The sequence below is a fragment of the Pimephales promelas genome, chromosome 6 (genome assembly GCF_988280905.1).
Source record: "Pimephales promelas chromosome 6, fPimPro1.hap1.1, whole genome shotgun sequence".
Lineage (NCBI taxonomy): Eukaryota > Metazoa > Chordata > Actinopteri > Cypriniformes > Leuciscidae > Pimephales > Pimephales promelas.
The window spans coordinates 1,788,171-1,807,044 of NC_142774.1; the positions used below are offsets into that span (position 1 = coordinate 1,788,171).

General features: G+C 38.5%; 1 protein-coding gene across 3 annotated transcripts; it reads right to left on the reverse strand.

Moving 5' to 3' along the window:
- Positions 1-1,243: 1,243 nt before the first annotated feature.
- Positions 1,244-18,054, reverse strand: qtgal (queuosine-tRNA galactosyltransferase). Of its 3 annotated transcripts, XR_016168988.1 has the most exons (13): positions 17,775-18,052; positions 16,246-16,362; positions 14,690-14,789; positions 14,177-14,241; positions 12,273-12,338; positions 11,211-11,306; positions 8,874-8,969; positions 8,683-8,807; positions 8,361-8,496; positions 6,277-6,345; positions 4,291-4,365; positions 2,937-3,187; positions 1,244-1,690 (listed from the first exon to the last, which is right to left on the reverse strand). XR_016168988.1 is itself a non-coding variant. In XM_089132764.1 (12 exons), the coding sequence occupies exons 1-12, from the start codon at positions 17,886-17,888 to the stop codon at positions 3,107-3,109; spliced, it is 1,140 nt and encodes a 379-aa protein (XP_088988890.1). In that variant the 5' UTR covers positions 17,889-18,052; the 3' UTR covers positions 1,244-3,106. The 3 variants fall into 3 exon arrangements, 2 of the variants coding, with proteins under 2 accessions (XP_088988890.1, XP_088988891.1); XM_089132764.1 differs by having other exon boundaries at positions 1,244-3,187; XM_089132765.1 differs by lacking the exon at positions 16,246-16,362 and having other exon boundaries at positions 1,244-3,187; positions 17,775-18,054.
- Between the last annotated feature and the right edge of the window lie 820 nt (positions 18,055-18,874).

Here is an 18,874-nt window from a genome sequence, read left to right on the forward strand (position 1 = left end):
TTTGTGTTATGATCAACTTAACTATTAAGCCTTTTACAATGTTTATTAGAAGATTTTAGGTATTTTTGCTGATGTGTCACCCATCAAACTTTATCAATTTAACCAATCATATTGATGTTAGTCATGCTATGCTATGTGTGTTTTTCCTGTGAAACCTATTTAAAAAAAAAAAAAAAACTTTTTTTTTTTTTTTAAAAAAGAAAGTATTCTTGTTAAGGTGAGATGCGAGTATTTGCGATTAAAAGCATTTGCTGAAGTCTGATTGTCGTTGTGCGACTCTTGAGTCAGGACAGCCGTGATCTCGGACAGTCTGCTGAAACTCGTGGTATTTACATTGGCGCAACAGCGTATGAAACGTATATTAAAGACTGATTCAGATTCATATGCATTAGGTAGGGCAGGTTCTTGTAATGGTGTGTGTGTGTGTGTGTGTGTGTGTGTGTGACTCATGCGCGTGTCTTGAGGAGGCTGTGGTTATTCTGGGCTCAATAAACACTGGTATCAGATGCTGCTGAGTCGCGCGCGGTTATTACGCTGCACGCGCCTCGTGTGTGTATGTGTATATATATATATATATACATACACACACACACACACTTTTTTTAGTTTTAACACTAATTGTGACTAAATATTATTAATAGAAACATAATATATAACATTAGCAAATTGAAAAACAAATGAAAGGCAACTTGGATGCATAGAGTAAGACACATCATCGAGTAAATCAGTTGAAATATAATCTCAGGAGTTTCTATGCAGAGCCCTGTTTGTGTGTGTGTGTGTGCGTGTTTGTGTGTGTGTTACAGATCAGATGTGTAATGACTCGTGCTGAGCTCTGACCCTCGGCCTCACCTACACGCCATCCTAAACATTTACAGGCCATGACCTCTGACCCGATCACCCCCACTCTCTCTCTCTCTCTCTCTCTCTCTCTCACAAACTCATTCTCTCACACCCACACAAACTCACTTTCTCTCTCTCTCTCTCTCTCTCTCTCTCACACACACACAGAAATGTGTCCGCTGACCTCAGATAATGTCCTAATGGAACACACACACACACACACACACACACACACACACACACACACACACATTCCAGGCTCTCTCACACACAAGGCAAAATGAACGACTGTTGAGAGGAAAACAGATAAAACTAACCAGAGCTGTCAGACTGACATCCATTATTAATGTTTGCTGTTGTCAGACAGTGATAAGCTAACACACACACACACACACTGAAATCATCAGAACATTTTTTTTAATCAAAAAATACATCTTTAATATCAAGAGGATTTTAAATAAAACTGTGAAATACTGAAACAGTATTAAAAATAGTCTTAGTTAATTGAAATAAATATATATCAAAATAAAACAAAAAGAAACAACTCAACCATTATTTATAAACAAGATTATATTATATTCACATTGCCTGTTTGTCGTTAACTGCATTATGCAACTCTTTCCTTCCACCTTTAATAATGTTTAACACACAAAAGAGTTTCAGCCACGGGCAAGAGGACCTGATTGAGAGCAGGTCCGCGGGAAAAGGCTTCATCCCATTCACTCTGGAACGCTGGAGAAGTCCAGTGACGCGAGGCATCAGGAATGTACACACACACACACACACACCTGTGTGTGTTTGAGTCGAGGTGCGAGAGGGATGTGAGAGGTTTCTCAAGCCGGGAACTCTGGGAAGGAACACAGGAACCAGTTCCCAGATATTTTCCCCAAGATTGATCATCATCTCCATTAGCTCAGTGTGAAAATATTGATGTTTTCCAGCCTTTAACCCCAAATCATGTTGGCAATGTGCTAGAAAATGCCAGAAGCACAATGCTAGCAACATTAAAACTAGAAACATACTAGCATTGTGTGATATTATGCCAAATATGTGATTAAACATGCTAGCAATGTGTTTAGTTAAAACATGTAAGCATATGCATTATCAGCAAACATGCTGCAAAATACTAGCAATGTGTTAAAACATGCTAAAAACATACTAGCATTGCTAAATTATGCTAGTCATGTAATAAAACATGCTAGAAGCATGTCAAATCATGATACAAAATGGCTTAAACACTCTAGAAACTAACCAGTTTGTGTTTTAAAATATGCTAGAAATGTGTTTGAACATGCTAACAATGTGCTAAAACATGTTAGCATATATATTTTTATCAGCATCATGCTACAGCACACTAGCAATGTGTTAAAACATGCTAGAAACAGAGTAGCAGTATGCTAAAACTTGTTAGCGTATGTATTGACAACATGCGACAACACACTAGCAATGTGTTAAACATGCTAGTAACATACTAGCATTGTGTTCAATTATGTGTTTGAACATGATAAAAACATTCAAAATTACATTAGCAACATGTTAAACATGCTAACAATGTGCTAAAACATGTTAGCATACATATTATCAGCAACATGCTATAACATACTAGCATTGTTCAATTACGCTAGTAGGGTTTGGAACATGCCCGAAAGATGCAAAATCACATTAGCAATATGTTAAAACATGATAACAATGTGTTAAACACATAATATTAGCAACATTCTACAACATTATAGAAATGTTAAAATGTGCTAGAAACATACTAGCATCACCTTAAATAAGACTTGTCATGTGATAAAAAATGCTAGAAATGTGTATTTTGCTATGTACAATGTTGTTAGAACATGCTAACGTGCTAAATCATGATAGAAGCATAAAAGCTTTGTGATTTATGCTAGGAATGTGCTAAAACATGTTAGCATAAGTATCATTAGCAACATGCTATAACATACTAGCAATGTGGTAAAACATGCTAGAAACACGACAAAAATATGTTAGCATTAACAACATGCTATTATAATCTTAAATCATGTAATTAATGTTGCCTGTTTTTCTTACCGTGTCTATTTAACCAATTAAACTTTAATTTAAAATACCGTAAATTTGGTCCTGACGCACGTCTCCAGTTTCACGCTGAGCTAGTGATGTTTTCAGCCTCTTTCTTCAAGCCGTACAGTGAAGTGTTTAGCATTCTCAGATCGTAAGACATTATTTAGTCCCGTCACTCGTCCGCAGGCTTGACTCTCCTTCATCTGGATCTCAGTCTTCAGCTGAAGTGGTAGTAATGGATTCCCTCGATCAGCTGCAGCGAACGCAGGTTTTCCTCCAGGACTCCGTGCGTCATATCCTACACACACACACACACGAGGACAAACACACAGAACTTAATTTACTTAATTTATTTTTATAATTTATGTATTTGTGTTAAATTAGCTTAGCATCGTTAGCTTAGCATGCTAACATGATAATGTGGTAATTCTGTGGCATACAGAGCATCCATCACAGATTTGTTCAAAACTTTTGCGATATTTTCTAAATGTTGATTAAAAACTATCGCAAAATGACGGCGTTTCCATCAACCGATGATATGTGACTTAAGCGTATTTTTTTTCCTCTCGCGATCAGTCGGTTACGTACATCCCGTATTACGTATTTTAATTGCAGTTTTGCGAAACATTCCCAACAATCGCCTGAAAAACACCAAAATCAATTGTGCGCATTTACAATTTGCAGGGCGATGGAAACTGATGCCAGATCAGATCTGATGTAGATATGACCATAGATATGTATATAAAGGCTAGATGTGTTACCATCGTCATCACCGGCGGCCATCTTGTCACAGTCAAGCTGATGTAAGATGAGTGGTCAGCACGGACACAAATACTTTTATCTCGTTGAAATCTTGACGGATTTACAAACGGTTTGGTTTCTTACAAACGTTATTAACGTGGCTATAATTATCTGGATGATTTTTTATTTATACACTTTTTATTCATAAGTATGCTGTGTCATAACTACATCTCTGACGTTTATAACAAAACAAACCGTTTGAAAATCGGTCAAGTTATGGTCATTTAAATAGTACATGTACCATTAACACAATGTTACGAGTGAGCGAGCTGCCTGTGACAAGATGGCCGCCGGGTGCAGACGTCGACCTCCATTGGCCAGCAGCGTGGACGACATATCTAGCCTTTATATAGATATCTATGGATATGACGACACTAGAGTCTATACGACGCAGGAACAGCTGTGTGTGTGTGTGTGTGTGATAATATCTGATCCCGCTGGAGGTTCATTAGCATGAAAACACCGATGATGATTGAGATTGATACGAGCCTTACGGTCATTTGGACCAGAGTGTGTGTGTGTCATTTCCCGTGAGCTGCGAAAGTGTGTGTTTTCAGTCGAAGGTGACCCACACACTCTCTCACACACACACAAACTCACCAGCTTCACACACACGATAAACGGAGGCGATGCCTTTCTGAAGTGCAGGATGGGAATCTTGGGCTTCGGCCGTTCCTGAGAGAAACACAGAAAACAAGAGTGTGTGTGTGTGTGTTTTTTTAACACGGTCTCGCCAGTGTGTGTGTTTCTCAGTATTAAGCATCTGATCTGGACAGAGCTGATGATTATCCTCTAGTGTGTGTGTGTAACGAGGCTAATGACTCCTGTCCAGCCATTAACACTGATGCATGACTAGCATTATATTTGCATAACTGGTGTTATTCTGCGTTCCCATGACGACGCTCCAGATCGTGAGCGGGAAAAGGTCACAGTCAAAGAACGGTTCGAAAATACACAATTATTCTCATCATCAAACATAACACACACTCTAATGACTCGTATTATGCCTGTATATTCCTGCATTCCTGATAATATAATCTATAGTAACCCTAAATGACATGACCGAGTTTAAAGTGTGTTAAATTACTGGGCTGATATTGGCTATTTACAGTTCACACATCATCCCATATAATGTCCATGACTCTTGTGGGAGAAACAATACTATATTATGATATTTCATAACCCTCTACAGGCGAAACTCGACAAATGAGAATATCCTGCAGAAGTGAGTGAGTCTGTCCTCCTTGAATACATTCCAGGTCAAATATAAGACTATTAATATTAATATTCATATTGAGAGAGTACGGAGGGGTATTGCATTCACTTGAAGAAAAAAAATCTACTCTGTTTTTCTGAATTAATGAGTTCATTTTTCATGAGAAAATTTTTTTTTTGCTCTGTTTTTTCTGAATTAATGAGTTAATTTTTCATGAGAAAAAAATTTTTTGCTCTGTTTTTCTGAATTAATGAGTTAATTTTTCATGAGAAAAAAAGTTTTTGCTCTGTTTTTCTGAATTAATGAGTTAATTTTTCATGAGAAAATTTTTTTGCTCTGTTTTTCTGAATTAATGAGTTAATTTTTCATGAGAAAATTTTTTTGCTCTGTTTTTCTGAATTAATGAGTTAATTTTTCATGAGAAAAATTTTTTTGCTCTGTTTTTCTGAATTAATGAGTTAATTTTTTGTGAGAAAAAAAGTTTTTGCTCTGTTTTTTCTGAATTAACTCGTTAATTCAGAAAAAACAGAGCAAAAAAAAAAAATCCATGAAAAATTAACTCGTTAATTCAGAAAAAACAGAGCAAAAAAAAAAATCCATGAAAAATTAACTCGTTAATTCAGAAAAACAGAGCAAAAAAAAAAAATCCATGAAAAATTAACTCGTTAATTCAGAAAAACAGAGCAAAAACTTTTTTTCTAATGAAAAATTAAATCATTAATTCAGAAAAACAGAGCAAAAAAAAAAAAAATTCCATGAAAAATTAACTCGTTAATTCAGAAAAACAGAGCAAAAAAAAATCCATGAAAAATTAACTCGTTAATTCAGAAAAACAGAGCAAAAAAAAAAATCCATGAAAAATTAACTCGTTAATTCAGAAAAACAGAGCAAAAAAAAAAATCCATGAAAAATTAACTCGTTAATTCAGAAAAACAGAGCAAAAAAAAAAATCCATGAAAAATTAACTCGTTAATTCAGAAAAACAGAGCAAAAAAAAAAATCCATGAAAAATTAACTCGTTAATTCAGAAAAACAGAGCAAATTTTTTTTCTCATGAAAAATTAACTCGTTAATTCAGAAAAACAGAGCAAATTTTTTTTCTCATGAAAAATTAACTCATTAATTCAGAAAAACAGAGTAGATTTTTTTTTCTTCAAGTGAATGCAATACGCCTCCGTAAGAGAGAGTGTGTTTGTGTTTTTATTAAAGTTTTGGCATTTTTAGTTTGAATTTTGAGCATTTTTAGGTTTCCCATTCTTGGCTTTCCCTTCATTCCTAATGGGACCCAACTCCTCGAATCCGTTCCAGGTCCATTCTGACTATAAGACTATTAATATTAATATCCATACTGAGTTTGAGGCGACTCTCACCTTCGACTCCTCGTACGTGTAAAAGCCCTTCTGAATTTTGTTTTCGTCCACGTCACAGAACGCTTTCACCTGCACACACACACACACAAATTCATTTTTAATCATCAAAGCAGCACAGGGATTTAGTGTTCAATAGTGTGTTGACGTCACTCTGTAGGCCAAGACGCGGAAGTGTGTTAGCATTAGCATTAGCACTCCCGGTTCCCTCGCTCTAAAGTCTAAGGGATTTGTGAATGGCTTTTTGCTAATTGGCCTGAAATAAGATCTGTGGTGAACAAAGCAAAATCTATGACATAGAACACACATTTATAACTTTATATAGGCTTCAAAATGTATAAATTTTGGATTAACTTGTAAAGATTATCTTGCTATCTTGCTTTGTTAAACACAGATCTTATTTTTTTTGCGATTTTCCAAAAGTCTATGGGGAAAATGCATTGCTTTCTGATCGAGGAAACCCATGCGCCGCTAGCTTTCGAGTTGTCCTACAAAGTGACATCATCACTTCTGCACTGTTTTGTAATTATTTTTAAGTAATTATGTATGTCCTGATCAGTGTTGGGTAAGTTACTCTAAAATAGTAATTAATTACTAGTTACTAATTACCTCTTCAACAGTGTAATTAGTTACTCTCTCTAAAAAGTATTTAATTACTTTTAATTACTTTCAAAATCCCATATCAATCTCAACCAGCTGAATAATACAAGGATAGATATGAATCTGTTTTAATTCTTTCAAATAAATACTATAAAATTGCATGAATTATCCTTAAACTGACCAAGGTGGAGAAGGTTACATTATAAAAACATACTTTTTAGCATCAGACAATATATTTCGATGTTAAACCCACTATTGTTTTATGTCTGATCTCATGACATTTCACACTTTTTTCATACATATTTTACAACAATTCATACGAGTTTGTACGAGTGCGATCGTAATATTTAGACACCTCATAAAATGCGTACGGATCGCTGTGAGATCGGATTGATCTATACACAGTATTTACCTCAATTACATCAGAAGTAACTGTAATTAAATTACAGATAAATTAAGAGCATTCCCTTACTTTACATTTTCAAGGGAAAAGTAATGAAATTACAGTAACTAATTACTTAGCAATTAGTACTAATTACTTAGTAATTAGTTACACCCAACACTGGTCCTGATATTACAGTTGTTCATAATAACTGCCGTGAGTATATATATATATCTATATATATATATCACACATGCTAATAATGTTTACGCTAATCAGTCCTTCCAGAAAAACGCGGAGTTTTTTTTGTGATTGTTGCGGGCAAAAATTGATTGATTACGAGGCCCGTTTTCTTTAAAAATGCGATGGAATATGCGGGATATTTATGCAATTTTATGCCATGAAATTGCAGGAATTTGCAAAAATTGAGGGAACTTGCAAAAATTGCGGTTTGATGAAAAAGAGAAAAAAAGTGATTCCCCCAACATCCTGTTAATGTAAGAGTCATTTCTTATTACTTCCTTTGATAAGCAAGCATACTACATCATAGAAAGCGCTGGGAATATTTAATTTCTCATCTTGTTTTATTTCAGACTGTAACGAGTGTAAATAAGGTGTGGCCCCTTTAAGAGCTCTCTGCAGTGTTATATGTGCGCCTCGAACACCCCATGTGTGCGGTTAATGTCTGTTTGATGCTACTTCCTTTAACTTATGTTGTTTATCTGTCTGGCGTCGCGTAATTGCGTCACTTCATAACGTTCCCATGGAAACGGGGGGAAATGTCTGCGCTTGTGTGAAGCAAACGCAACATTTTTCAACTTTCTGCGAAGATACATGTGACTTTTTTTGCAACGAAAATGCGAGGATTATGAAATTATGCAAACCCTGCATATTTTGCACGGAAATCTGCAATTTATGCGGCGAAAGTGCGGCGTATTTGAAAAAATGCCGCCCCCGCATAAATATGCGGACTTTGGCTGATTTTGCATTGAATTCAGCGATCGCATAATCACGTTTTTCTGGAGGGACTTTATACAAATCTATGACGTCCGGAATTCTGTTTAGTTCTGCTGCACAGCTCAGCGGAGTGTGTGTGTGTGTGTACCTTCTCCTGGTTGGCGCGGCTCAGGCAGCGGAAGAGTCTCCGGCCTTGTTTCCCAGCGCTCCACACAGTGAAGGAGTCCCAGCGGCTCAACACACACTCCTGCAGGAACCGCACGCGCTCGTCCCAGATACTGTGCCTGACACACACACACACACACACACATCACTGTCTCTGCGTACATCCCTCAGCTGGAGTAGCATAAACCCTTAATACACACACACACACACACACACACTGCGGTTTGACGTCCAGCTGTTGGACAGACGGTGTGAAAATGTGTGGAATTCCAGACACACACACACACACACACAGAAAGACTCACTCCAGGACAGAGTGTGTGGCTGAGTGCGGATGATATCGATACACCAGCAAACACTCCTCCACTCGCAGCAACACCCCCCCGCAGCGAAGACTCTGGTAGAAGAAGAGCAGATCCTCGGGAACGCCCTGAGAGAGAGAGAGAGTGTGTGAGTGAGAGTGACAGAGAGTGTGTGTGTGTGTGCGTGCGTTCACCTTTCCTCCCTCGTTGAAGGCACCGACGGTCTGGAACCAGCGGCGGGAGCAGAACCAGGTCGGCATGACGACCGTCGGCCCGTGAGACGTGAACGCCTTCGTTAGAAACAAACAACACACATTAACATGACTCGTCAGTTTGCGAAGAGTGAGGTCATCCACTGCGATGACTAATCAATTCAATATACAGTCATGTGGAGAGTGTTTCTGGACCAATGGGATTTAAGTGTGAGCGGAGCTACAGCACATTATATAAAACATGAATGCTGACGCAGAGACGGCGTTTAAAACACACTTGGCACAACATGATAAAACTAAATGTTCTTTGATGGAAATCGGTCGACTGGTCTCTATTCATCTCTAGGATAAAAATCACACACACACACACGCAGTCTTTCTGTTTGTAAATTATGCAGTGAGGAAAGACGAATATTTCAATGATGACAAAATCTATGAAGGTGATATGATGTCATAAAGAGTCGTGTGCAGGGTGAGGTTTGAGAAAGTGTGTGTCCGACTGCACACAGAGCAAAGGAACTGATGCTGAGATGTGTGTTAGTCAAGCAGAAAATCACATCACAAGGTACAAATATTCTTAATAATATACTAAAACCAGATGATCTCACTAATCCAGCCTCAAAGATCACGTGTGTGTGTGTGTGTCCGTGTACAGAGACCAACACTGAGCTGATCGAGTGTTTCGTAACGGCTCAGAGATGTTGCCCACTGGATGTGTGTGTGTGTGTGTTTCACTGGATAACCTCGCCTGGAATGCGCAAACACACCCAAGAGAAACACGACTCCCTTCTCAATGAACAAGAACATGCGGAGGAGAACATCAGAGCAGAAATCCGTCAGGAAAGAGTGGTCAAAACGGTGTGCGCCTGGTTGCTAGGGCGTTGCTATGCAGAACCTAAGGTGTTCTGGGTGTCTGTGTTTTTAGGCAGTTACTATGGATTAGAGAATGGTTGCTAGGCATTTGCTAGAATGTTGTGAGGGATCCCTATGGCGTTGCTAGGGTGTTACTAGGCATTTGCTAGAATGCTGTGAAAGGTCCCTAAGGTGTTGCTAGGGTGTTGCTAGGCAGTTGCTAGAATGCTGTGAGAGATCCCTATGGCATTGCTAGGGTGTTACTAGGCATTTGCTAGAATGTAGTGAGGGATCCCTATGGTGTTGCTAGGGTGTTACTAGGAAGTTACTAGAATGTTGTGAAGGGTCCCTGGGTGTTGCTAGGGTGTTACTATGCAGTTGTTAGAATGTTGTGAGGGATCCCTATGGTGTTGCTAGGGTTTTACTAGGCGTTTGCTAGAATGTTGTGAGGGGTCCCTAGGGTGTTGCTAGGGTATTACTATTCAGTTGCTAGAATGTAGTGAGGGATCCCTATGGTGTTGCTAGGGTGTTACTATGCAGTTGCTAGAATGTTGTGTGGGATCCCTAGTGTGTTGCTAGGGTTTTACTAGACGTTTGCTAGAATGTTGTGAGGGGTCCCTAGGGTGTTGCTAGGGTATTACTATTCAGTTGCTAGAATGTAGTGAGGGATCCTTATGGTGTTGCTAGGGTGTTACTAGGCAGTTGCTAGAATGTTGTGAGGGATCCTTATGGTGTTGCTAGGGTGTTACTAGGCAGTTGCTAGAATGTTGTGAGGGATCCCTATGGTGTTGCTACGGTGTTACTAGGCAGTTGCTAGAATGTTGTGAGGGGTCCCGAGGGTGTTGCAAGGGTGTTACTAAGGGCTAACTAGAATCTGAAGTTGCCTTAGAAAAACCCCAGTCATAACTCTATCTCTCTCTCTCTGTGTGTGTTTGGATGATTTGGGCGACTGGAGCGTTCCACGCATCACACTGACCCCACGACCCTCGGGATCCGTTTCCCGCCAGCGTGTGTGGATGCTCTTCGCTCACAGTTTCCGTGGAAACATCAGTCTTCAGGTATACATCCTGTTTCTGTGGCGACCTACTGACCGCGTGGCACGCGACCCCTCAAAACACAACACGCCTCGTCTTTCCTGACACACACACATCCTGCTCACACACACGCTGAGAGAGATCAAATGGGCTCATAAAAGAGCAACTCGCACACACTTCAAATTCAGATCATCCCTCTTTTCTTCCTTAATAAAGTGACCTATAATCTAAAGAATAAAATCATCATCTTTCATTAATTTTAATAATTGTCTCCACCAATGACTTCTCATTTTTGTGATGTCCATTAGTTCCTGTTACTATCCAACGCCTGCTACTTTAACCAGCTAGCATCTGTGTGCTACTTTTTTGTCACCTGTGTGAGTGTGTGTGTGTGTGTCACCTGTGTGTGTGTGTGTGTGTGTGTGTGTGTCACCTGTGTGTGGAGCTGCTCTGGACTCAGAGAGTTGATCCACCTGGTGTATCGCTCAGTGGAGCCTTCAGGAACTCGACTCACTTTACAACCAATGATCTGACAAAACACACAAGAGACTTTAGTGTTTAACTTGATCATCTGACTATATGTAACATTTAATACAAGATATAAATGTTTCGTACGCATACAAGTGTGTTTAAGGTGAATCACAGGCAGACCATCATTCCCCATCACACTCACAACGCTTTCACCCGTCCGTCTCATTTCCTCTCTGACGCGCACACACACACACACACACACACACACACAGTTCTGTTTCTCTGTTAGTTTAGCACCGCAGGTCTTCAGTCTGTCGCCATTACGCCCGCTGTGACCTGAGGTCAAAGGTCAAAGCAACAAACAAAACCCTTGCAAAACACTGGCTGTAAAAATAACCGCTGCTGCATTTGGAAAATAACATTAAACTGTGTTTTTCCGGTCATGGAATAAGAATGTGGAACATATTTCAAATAAATGTGACATATTATTACAGTGTACAACATCTGTTTTCTATGTGGATTATTCCTGTGATTTCCAGCATCATTACTCCAGTCATCAGCGTCACATGATCCTTCAGAAATCACTCTGTTATGAGGATCTGACGCTCACGAAACATTTGATTATTATCAATGTTGAAATCCTGACAAAAAATATTAAACTGTCTTCAATATAATAACTGTCTTCAAAAATATTAAAATATTAAATAAAAAATAAAAAAATAAAAATATTAAAAAATATTAAACTGTCTTCAATATAATAACTGTCTTCAAAAATATTAAAATATTAAATAAAAAATAAAAAAATAAAAATATTAAAAAATATTAAACTGTCTTCAATATAATAACTGTCTTCAAAAATATTAAATAAAAAATAAAAAAATAAAAATATTAAAAAATATTAAACTGTCTTCAACATAATAACTGTCTTCAAAAATATTAAAATATTAAATAAAAAATAAAAATATTAAAAAATATTAAACTGTCATCAATATAATAACTGTCTTCAAAAATATTAAAATATTACCGCAGTGGGATTAACTTCAGCCGCTTCATACTGTAGCCGAACTCTCTGAGGCCTCATGACATCATCCTGAAACACACACGACATCATCACGAAACACACGCGAAAAATCATCCTGAACCACACGACATCATCATGAAACACAGACGACACCATCATGAAACAAAAAACGACATCATCACGAAACACACACGACATCATCCTGAAACACACGTGACATCATCCTGAAACACATGCGACATCATCACGAAACACACGACATCATCACGAAACACACACGACATCACGAAAAACCCTACATCATCAAGAAACACATGACATCATCCCGAAACACACGACATCACAAAAAACCTGACATAATCAAGAAACACATGAGATCATCACAAAACACACACGACATCACAAAATGCACACAAAATCGTCGTGAAACACATGACATCATCACGAAACACACATGACATCATCCTGAAACACACGACATCACACAAAAAACCTGACATCATCACGAAACACACATGACATCATCCTGAAACACGACATCATCACGAAAAACCTGACATCATCACGAAACACACATGACATCAACACAAAACACACACGACATCACAAAATGCACACAAAATCGTCGTGAAATACATGACATCATCACGAAACACACATGACATCATCCTGAAACAAACGACATCACACAAAAAACCTGACATCATCACGAAACACAAATGACATCATCCTGAAACACACGACATCATCGCGAAAAACCTGACATCATCACGAAACACACATGACATCAACACAAAACACACAACATCATCACAAAACACACATGACATCATCGCAAAACACATGACATCATCACAAAACAAACACATGACATCATCCTTAAACACACATCACGAAAAACCCGACATCACAAAACACACACAACATCATCGCGAAACACATTACATCACGAAACACACATGACATCATCCTAAAACACACGACATCATCACGAAAAACCTGACATCATCACGAAACACACATGACATCATCACAAAACACGACATCATCACAAAACAAACACATGACATCATCCTTAAACACACATCACGAAAAACCCGACATCATCACAAAACACACACAACATCATCGCGAAACACATTACATCACGAAACACACATGACATCATCCTAAAACACACGACATCATCACGAAACACATGACATCATCACGAAACAATATGAACACCCTGTTTTGTTTTATGTTTTAATAATTTAAGAAATTGTGTTTTTCCAGTGTCCTATTCATCTGCGTTTCTGTGGTTTTCCCACTGATTAGCAGGACTGTAGACGAGCAGCTCGAACACGAGCGGAGTGTGTTCTGCGCTGTAATGCGGATCGGGAGAGGAGCGCTTCGCTCTCACGCTCTCTCTGTTGCGACACACACTTGGACTCCAGCGGCTCTGCAGGAGACTCTCACAGAAACATCAGCTTCAGCATCTCACATCTGATCTGATTACACAACATCAGTGTGACACACACACACACACACACACGCTGAGACACAGAGATATTACAACACACAACCCTATAGATCGAAGCTCCAGTTCATTATTAAAACCTGAACTGGCAGAGAAACAACACCAGTCAGTGGAAAAACAGACGTGTGTGTGTGTGTGTGTGTGTGTGTTTCACGCGCCGCAGGGGAGCTTTTACAGTCACACACACTGAATCTGAAGCATGTGTTTCTGAATATCATGATGCTGAGATCTTTCACACACACTGGAGGAGCTTATTTCACACACACACACACACACACACGGTTCAGTCATTAGTTGAGTTCCTCTGACAGGCCTGTCAAACACACGGATGCTGGGAGCGTATTTACATCACAGGTGGTACATGTTACACACACACACACACACTCACCGCGTCCTGAAAGCAGAGGAATCGTCCAGAGCTCCGACACACCGCCTGGTTTTTAGCAAATCCAACTACAAAAAAAATAAAAATACACAAATATGACTTTAGTCTACTAGAGCATTTCATCTCGAAACAAACACAAATACAGAAAATAATGTTTTTCTTTCCCATTTCTGAGACTTTCTGTGCACTATATTATTATCCACGAAGCTAATCCGGTCGAGACGGCCTGCGCTCCCTCAAACAGATCTCAGTGTGTGTTTGACGTGTTCATCTACAGGTGTGTGTGTGTGTGTGATGCTGAAAGCTTGGCATGCCGAACACAGAGACGTTTTAAGATCCCGACACCAACTAAACACTGATAACAAACTTCTTTTGATTTCTGAAGCGCATGAACAGAGTGTGTGTGTCTGTTTAATGTCGCGTGAGCTTCAAGATAAACATGTAAATGTAGAGTCCTTGAGCTCTCCCAGGAATAAGTACAGATACACACACGCTCTCACAAACACACACACACACCTCCGAGTGGGCTGGATGCGGTGTGTCCTGAGATCAGCAGTGAAATGCCTCTGTCCTCGAACCTCTGCCTCCATCCCTCGATCACTTCTCTGGAGTTATCCTGACACACAAACCAGACTCAGGTCATGTTTACACAAAGAGAAACTAACATTTCCCAGCAATAATAACATTCGCATAAATACGCCGTCGAGCGCCATTACTATGCCAAACCTATAGGGGGCAGTGTAGGGAGAAGGATAAAACCATGCAAGCCAATCAGAATCAACATGAGAGAGCTAAAACCGGTTTCTCCCAGTTGACATGACAACACTTAACCGGCGTTTTTAGAAATAATCGTTTTCTGTGATAAAAACGGTGTTTTCGTGTAAATGAGAGTCCAAACTCGCAGGGAAATATCTGTGAGTTCCCTTCGTGTAAACGGGGCCTCTGTTCAAACTAGTGTTGTCAAAAAACTCGGTACTTCGGTACCAAGTCGGTACTAAAAAAAAAAAATGTTACGGTACCAGCTTTTCTAGGTACCGAATACCAGGTTCGTCCAGTTCTGTTCTAGACGCGATGTCTGAAACGTGCACAGTTGCGTCCTCTTCATAACGCTGATATGGCTCTCTCTCTCTGAATCCACTTGTTGAAACGAAAGGAGGAAAGAGCCATATATGGAAATATTTTGGATTAGGCTAATGTCACGTTGCCATAAGAGGCCGATTACATGCAAATTCGCAATTTCAAATATAGGCGTGATTCAAGCGCGCTCATAATAAAAACTCGTTGGCGTTGCATAGCAACGACAGACGCCGCGTGAGAGCAAGCGCTTTGGAAAGAATAAGCACGCGCAAAAATATAATTAAAAAACACGCGCGACATGTGAACGGCCTCTAAAGTGCTTTCGGGGTAGTTTTACGAGTACATGAGCACAGTAGTATCCACCCGACACCAGAGTACTGGTATTAGTATTGTCATTTAATGTCAGTGCCAGTTCTAGGCGTATTCTTGCCTTTATAACTCAGCAGGTTTAAAAAGCCTTTTTAAAATTAAATATGAATGCAGTTTTAGATTAAATAAAAGGACAGTCAAGTCAAATAAAACATGTTTTATGGTAATGCTACAAAGATACCATTCATCAACATTACTTAGTTATCAACACATTGAGTGAACAATATATTTTTACAACATTAATTAATGTTTGAAAATGTTATTTATTACAAACACCTGATTGTTAATGTTTGTTCACTTAATTCATTGTGCATTAAATAAATAATGGATTAAAACTTTACAAACAACTTTAAAAATGTGTTAGTGTATAATATTGTTTATTTTAGGTCATTTTATCTAATCTTTTTCTAAAGTGTTTATAATACAAATGTACAGTTTCCATACTTGTAACCGTGATAAACACTTAAATATATGTAAATTTAAACTAAGCTTTGGTACCGAAATTGGTATCGAGAACCGTGAATTTTAACTGGTATCGGTACCGAATACTGAAATTTTGGTACCGTGACAACACTAGTTCAAACATATTCTTCAGACTGATACTCATATTGTGTGTGTGTGTGTACCGTACTGCCGTCGTCATACACAGACAGCTCCATACGGCCTGCGAAATCCTGCTCCAGTATCGCCTGCAGACACTCGTCCAGCCAATCAGAAGCGTTATACACGGGCATGATCACTGACTGAAACACACACACACACAGGCGATGTTTGTGTCATGTGTGATATCTCCTCTTAACTTTTTGGACCATTCTTTTGACCTCAAACATGACACTCAGCAAACCCGTCGAGTTAAAGCGTTTCATGTGTTCTAGCTGAGGCGCACCTGGTGCCGCTCATGAAGCCCTTGATTAGTGACACAACAGGGAGTTGGGAGGGAGTTGGATCATTTTGAGACTGCAGGAGTCATTAAAAGTTGAATTTGGGGAAACCACTTGAAACTTTTGGTGAGCAGAGCTATTTAATTTGTGCTATGTAAACAGCTGAAAGTCTGACAGTTTTGCTAATAAACCTGATTTCCAAAGGGGGGTTGAATAATTTCGATTACAACTGCAATATAGAAAACAACAGCATATAATGGAACAAAATAGAGCACATCAGAATGAAACCCAATGGAACAGAATATGTATAGCATTTTATTTCAATACCAGAGGAATTGTTTTCATATTTCAGGGTTCCTTAAATACTAACACACCGCTATTACAGTAAATTACGGAGGCGTATTGCATTCACTTGAAGAAAAAAAATCTACTCTGTTTTTCTGAATTAATGAGTTAATTTTTCATGAGAAAAAAAATTGCTCTGTTTTTCTGAATTAATGAGTTAATTTTTCATGAGAAATTTTTTTTTGCTCTGTTTTTCTGAATTAACGAGTTAATTTTTCATGAGAAAAAAATTTTTCTCTGTTTTTCTGAATTAATGAGTTAATTTTTCATGAGAAATTTTTTTGCTCTGTTTTTCTGAATTAATGAGTTAATTTTTCATGAGAAAAAAAAGTTTTTTGCTCTGTTTTTTTCTGAATTAACTCGTTAATTCAGAAAAACAGAGCAAAAAAAAAAATTCCATGAAAAATTAACTCGTTAATTCAGAAAAACAGAGCAAAAAAAAAAAATCTATGAAAAATTAACTCATTAATTCAGAAAAACAGAGCAAAATATTTTTTTTCCTCATGAAAAATTAACTCATTAATTCAGAAAAACAGAGCAAAAAAAATTCCATGAAAAATTAACTCGTTAATTCAGAAAAACAGAGCAAAAACTTTTTTCTCATGAAAAATTAACTCATTAATTCAGAAAAACAGAGCAAAATATTTTTTTTCTCATGAAAAATTAACTCATTAATTCAGAAAAACAGAGCAAAAAAAAAAATTCCATGAAAAATTAACTCGTTAATTCAGAAAAACAGAGCAACATTTTTTTTCTCATGAAAAATTAACTCGTTAATTTAGAAAAACAGAGTAGATTTTTTTTTTCTTCAAGTGAATGCAATACGCCTCTGTAGTAAATGACATTGCTTGATATTTGTGTATTTGTCACTGATGCTGATATTTTGCTGGCTACTGTGATATGTAATGATGAAGTGATTCGAGACTCACCACTGCAACACTGTCGCCCTCTGCTGGTTCACAGCGCTGACGTGACTCTGTCCGCGTGCACGGTCGCTTTGCCTCGTGCTCGGACCCTCCACTGGACTCCTGTGTGCCGCTCATCTCTCTCAAACACACACACGAGTATCTGTGCTCACAATGTTGATCTCCAAGCTGAGCCCATTCCGCTCTCGCAGTATTTAATCCCGTAATAGGCGCTGTTTTGGTTCTCCTCTCTCTCGTGCGTGTGCGTTGATGAGCGCATGCGCACAGATCACTTCCGCGTCAGGGCGGGAGTAGCGAGATAATTCGCCGAGGGAAAACACGGACGGGCATTTGATTAGACTGAACCCCTGTCACTCAGCGATCGCAGCTGTGATTGGATGAGGGAGTTAGTACCACACGTGACCATCTCGACAAGTCATCAAAAGTACATAAAAAATAATAAAATACAAATTTACCCGAATGAAAACATACACGAACTAATAAAACTATATAACTAGTACAATTAAATATTAAGTAAAATAGTAAATAAATAGTATTAATACAAAAAAGAGAACCATTTTTTGCCGCAATAATCATATGCAGGAGCTGCTGACGTGTGTATTCCTGCATCTGTCGTCACCTGCTCACTACACAACTTCTCCGTTTACAATCTCCCTCTGAGGGAGTGGCATTCACACACACACACACACACACACAGAGAGAGAGAGATTTAGGTTTAACAATACCTTTATTTATTCATTTTTACTTCAAGATTATAAACAAAGTAAGCCTCACCATAAAACCATTTATACTCTTATTATAAAATACATTAAAAAAATAAAAAAAATTAAAATTTCAAAACAAACTGAAACTGAGAGAGAGAGAGAGAGAGAGAGAGAGAGAGAGAGAGAGAGAGAGAGAGAGAGAGAGAGAGAGAGAGAGAGAGAGAGAGAGAGAACAGCACCTGAGGTCATACACTGATGTCTGTGGCCTACAGACAGAGAAAGATCTCAATCAACCACATTCTTATCATGCCTGTCCACACACACACACTGCCTCTCTCTCTGCGTGTACCTTTAATACAGCTATGTATGCATTTCTACTTCATAAAATCACGTTCAATT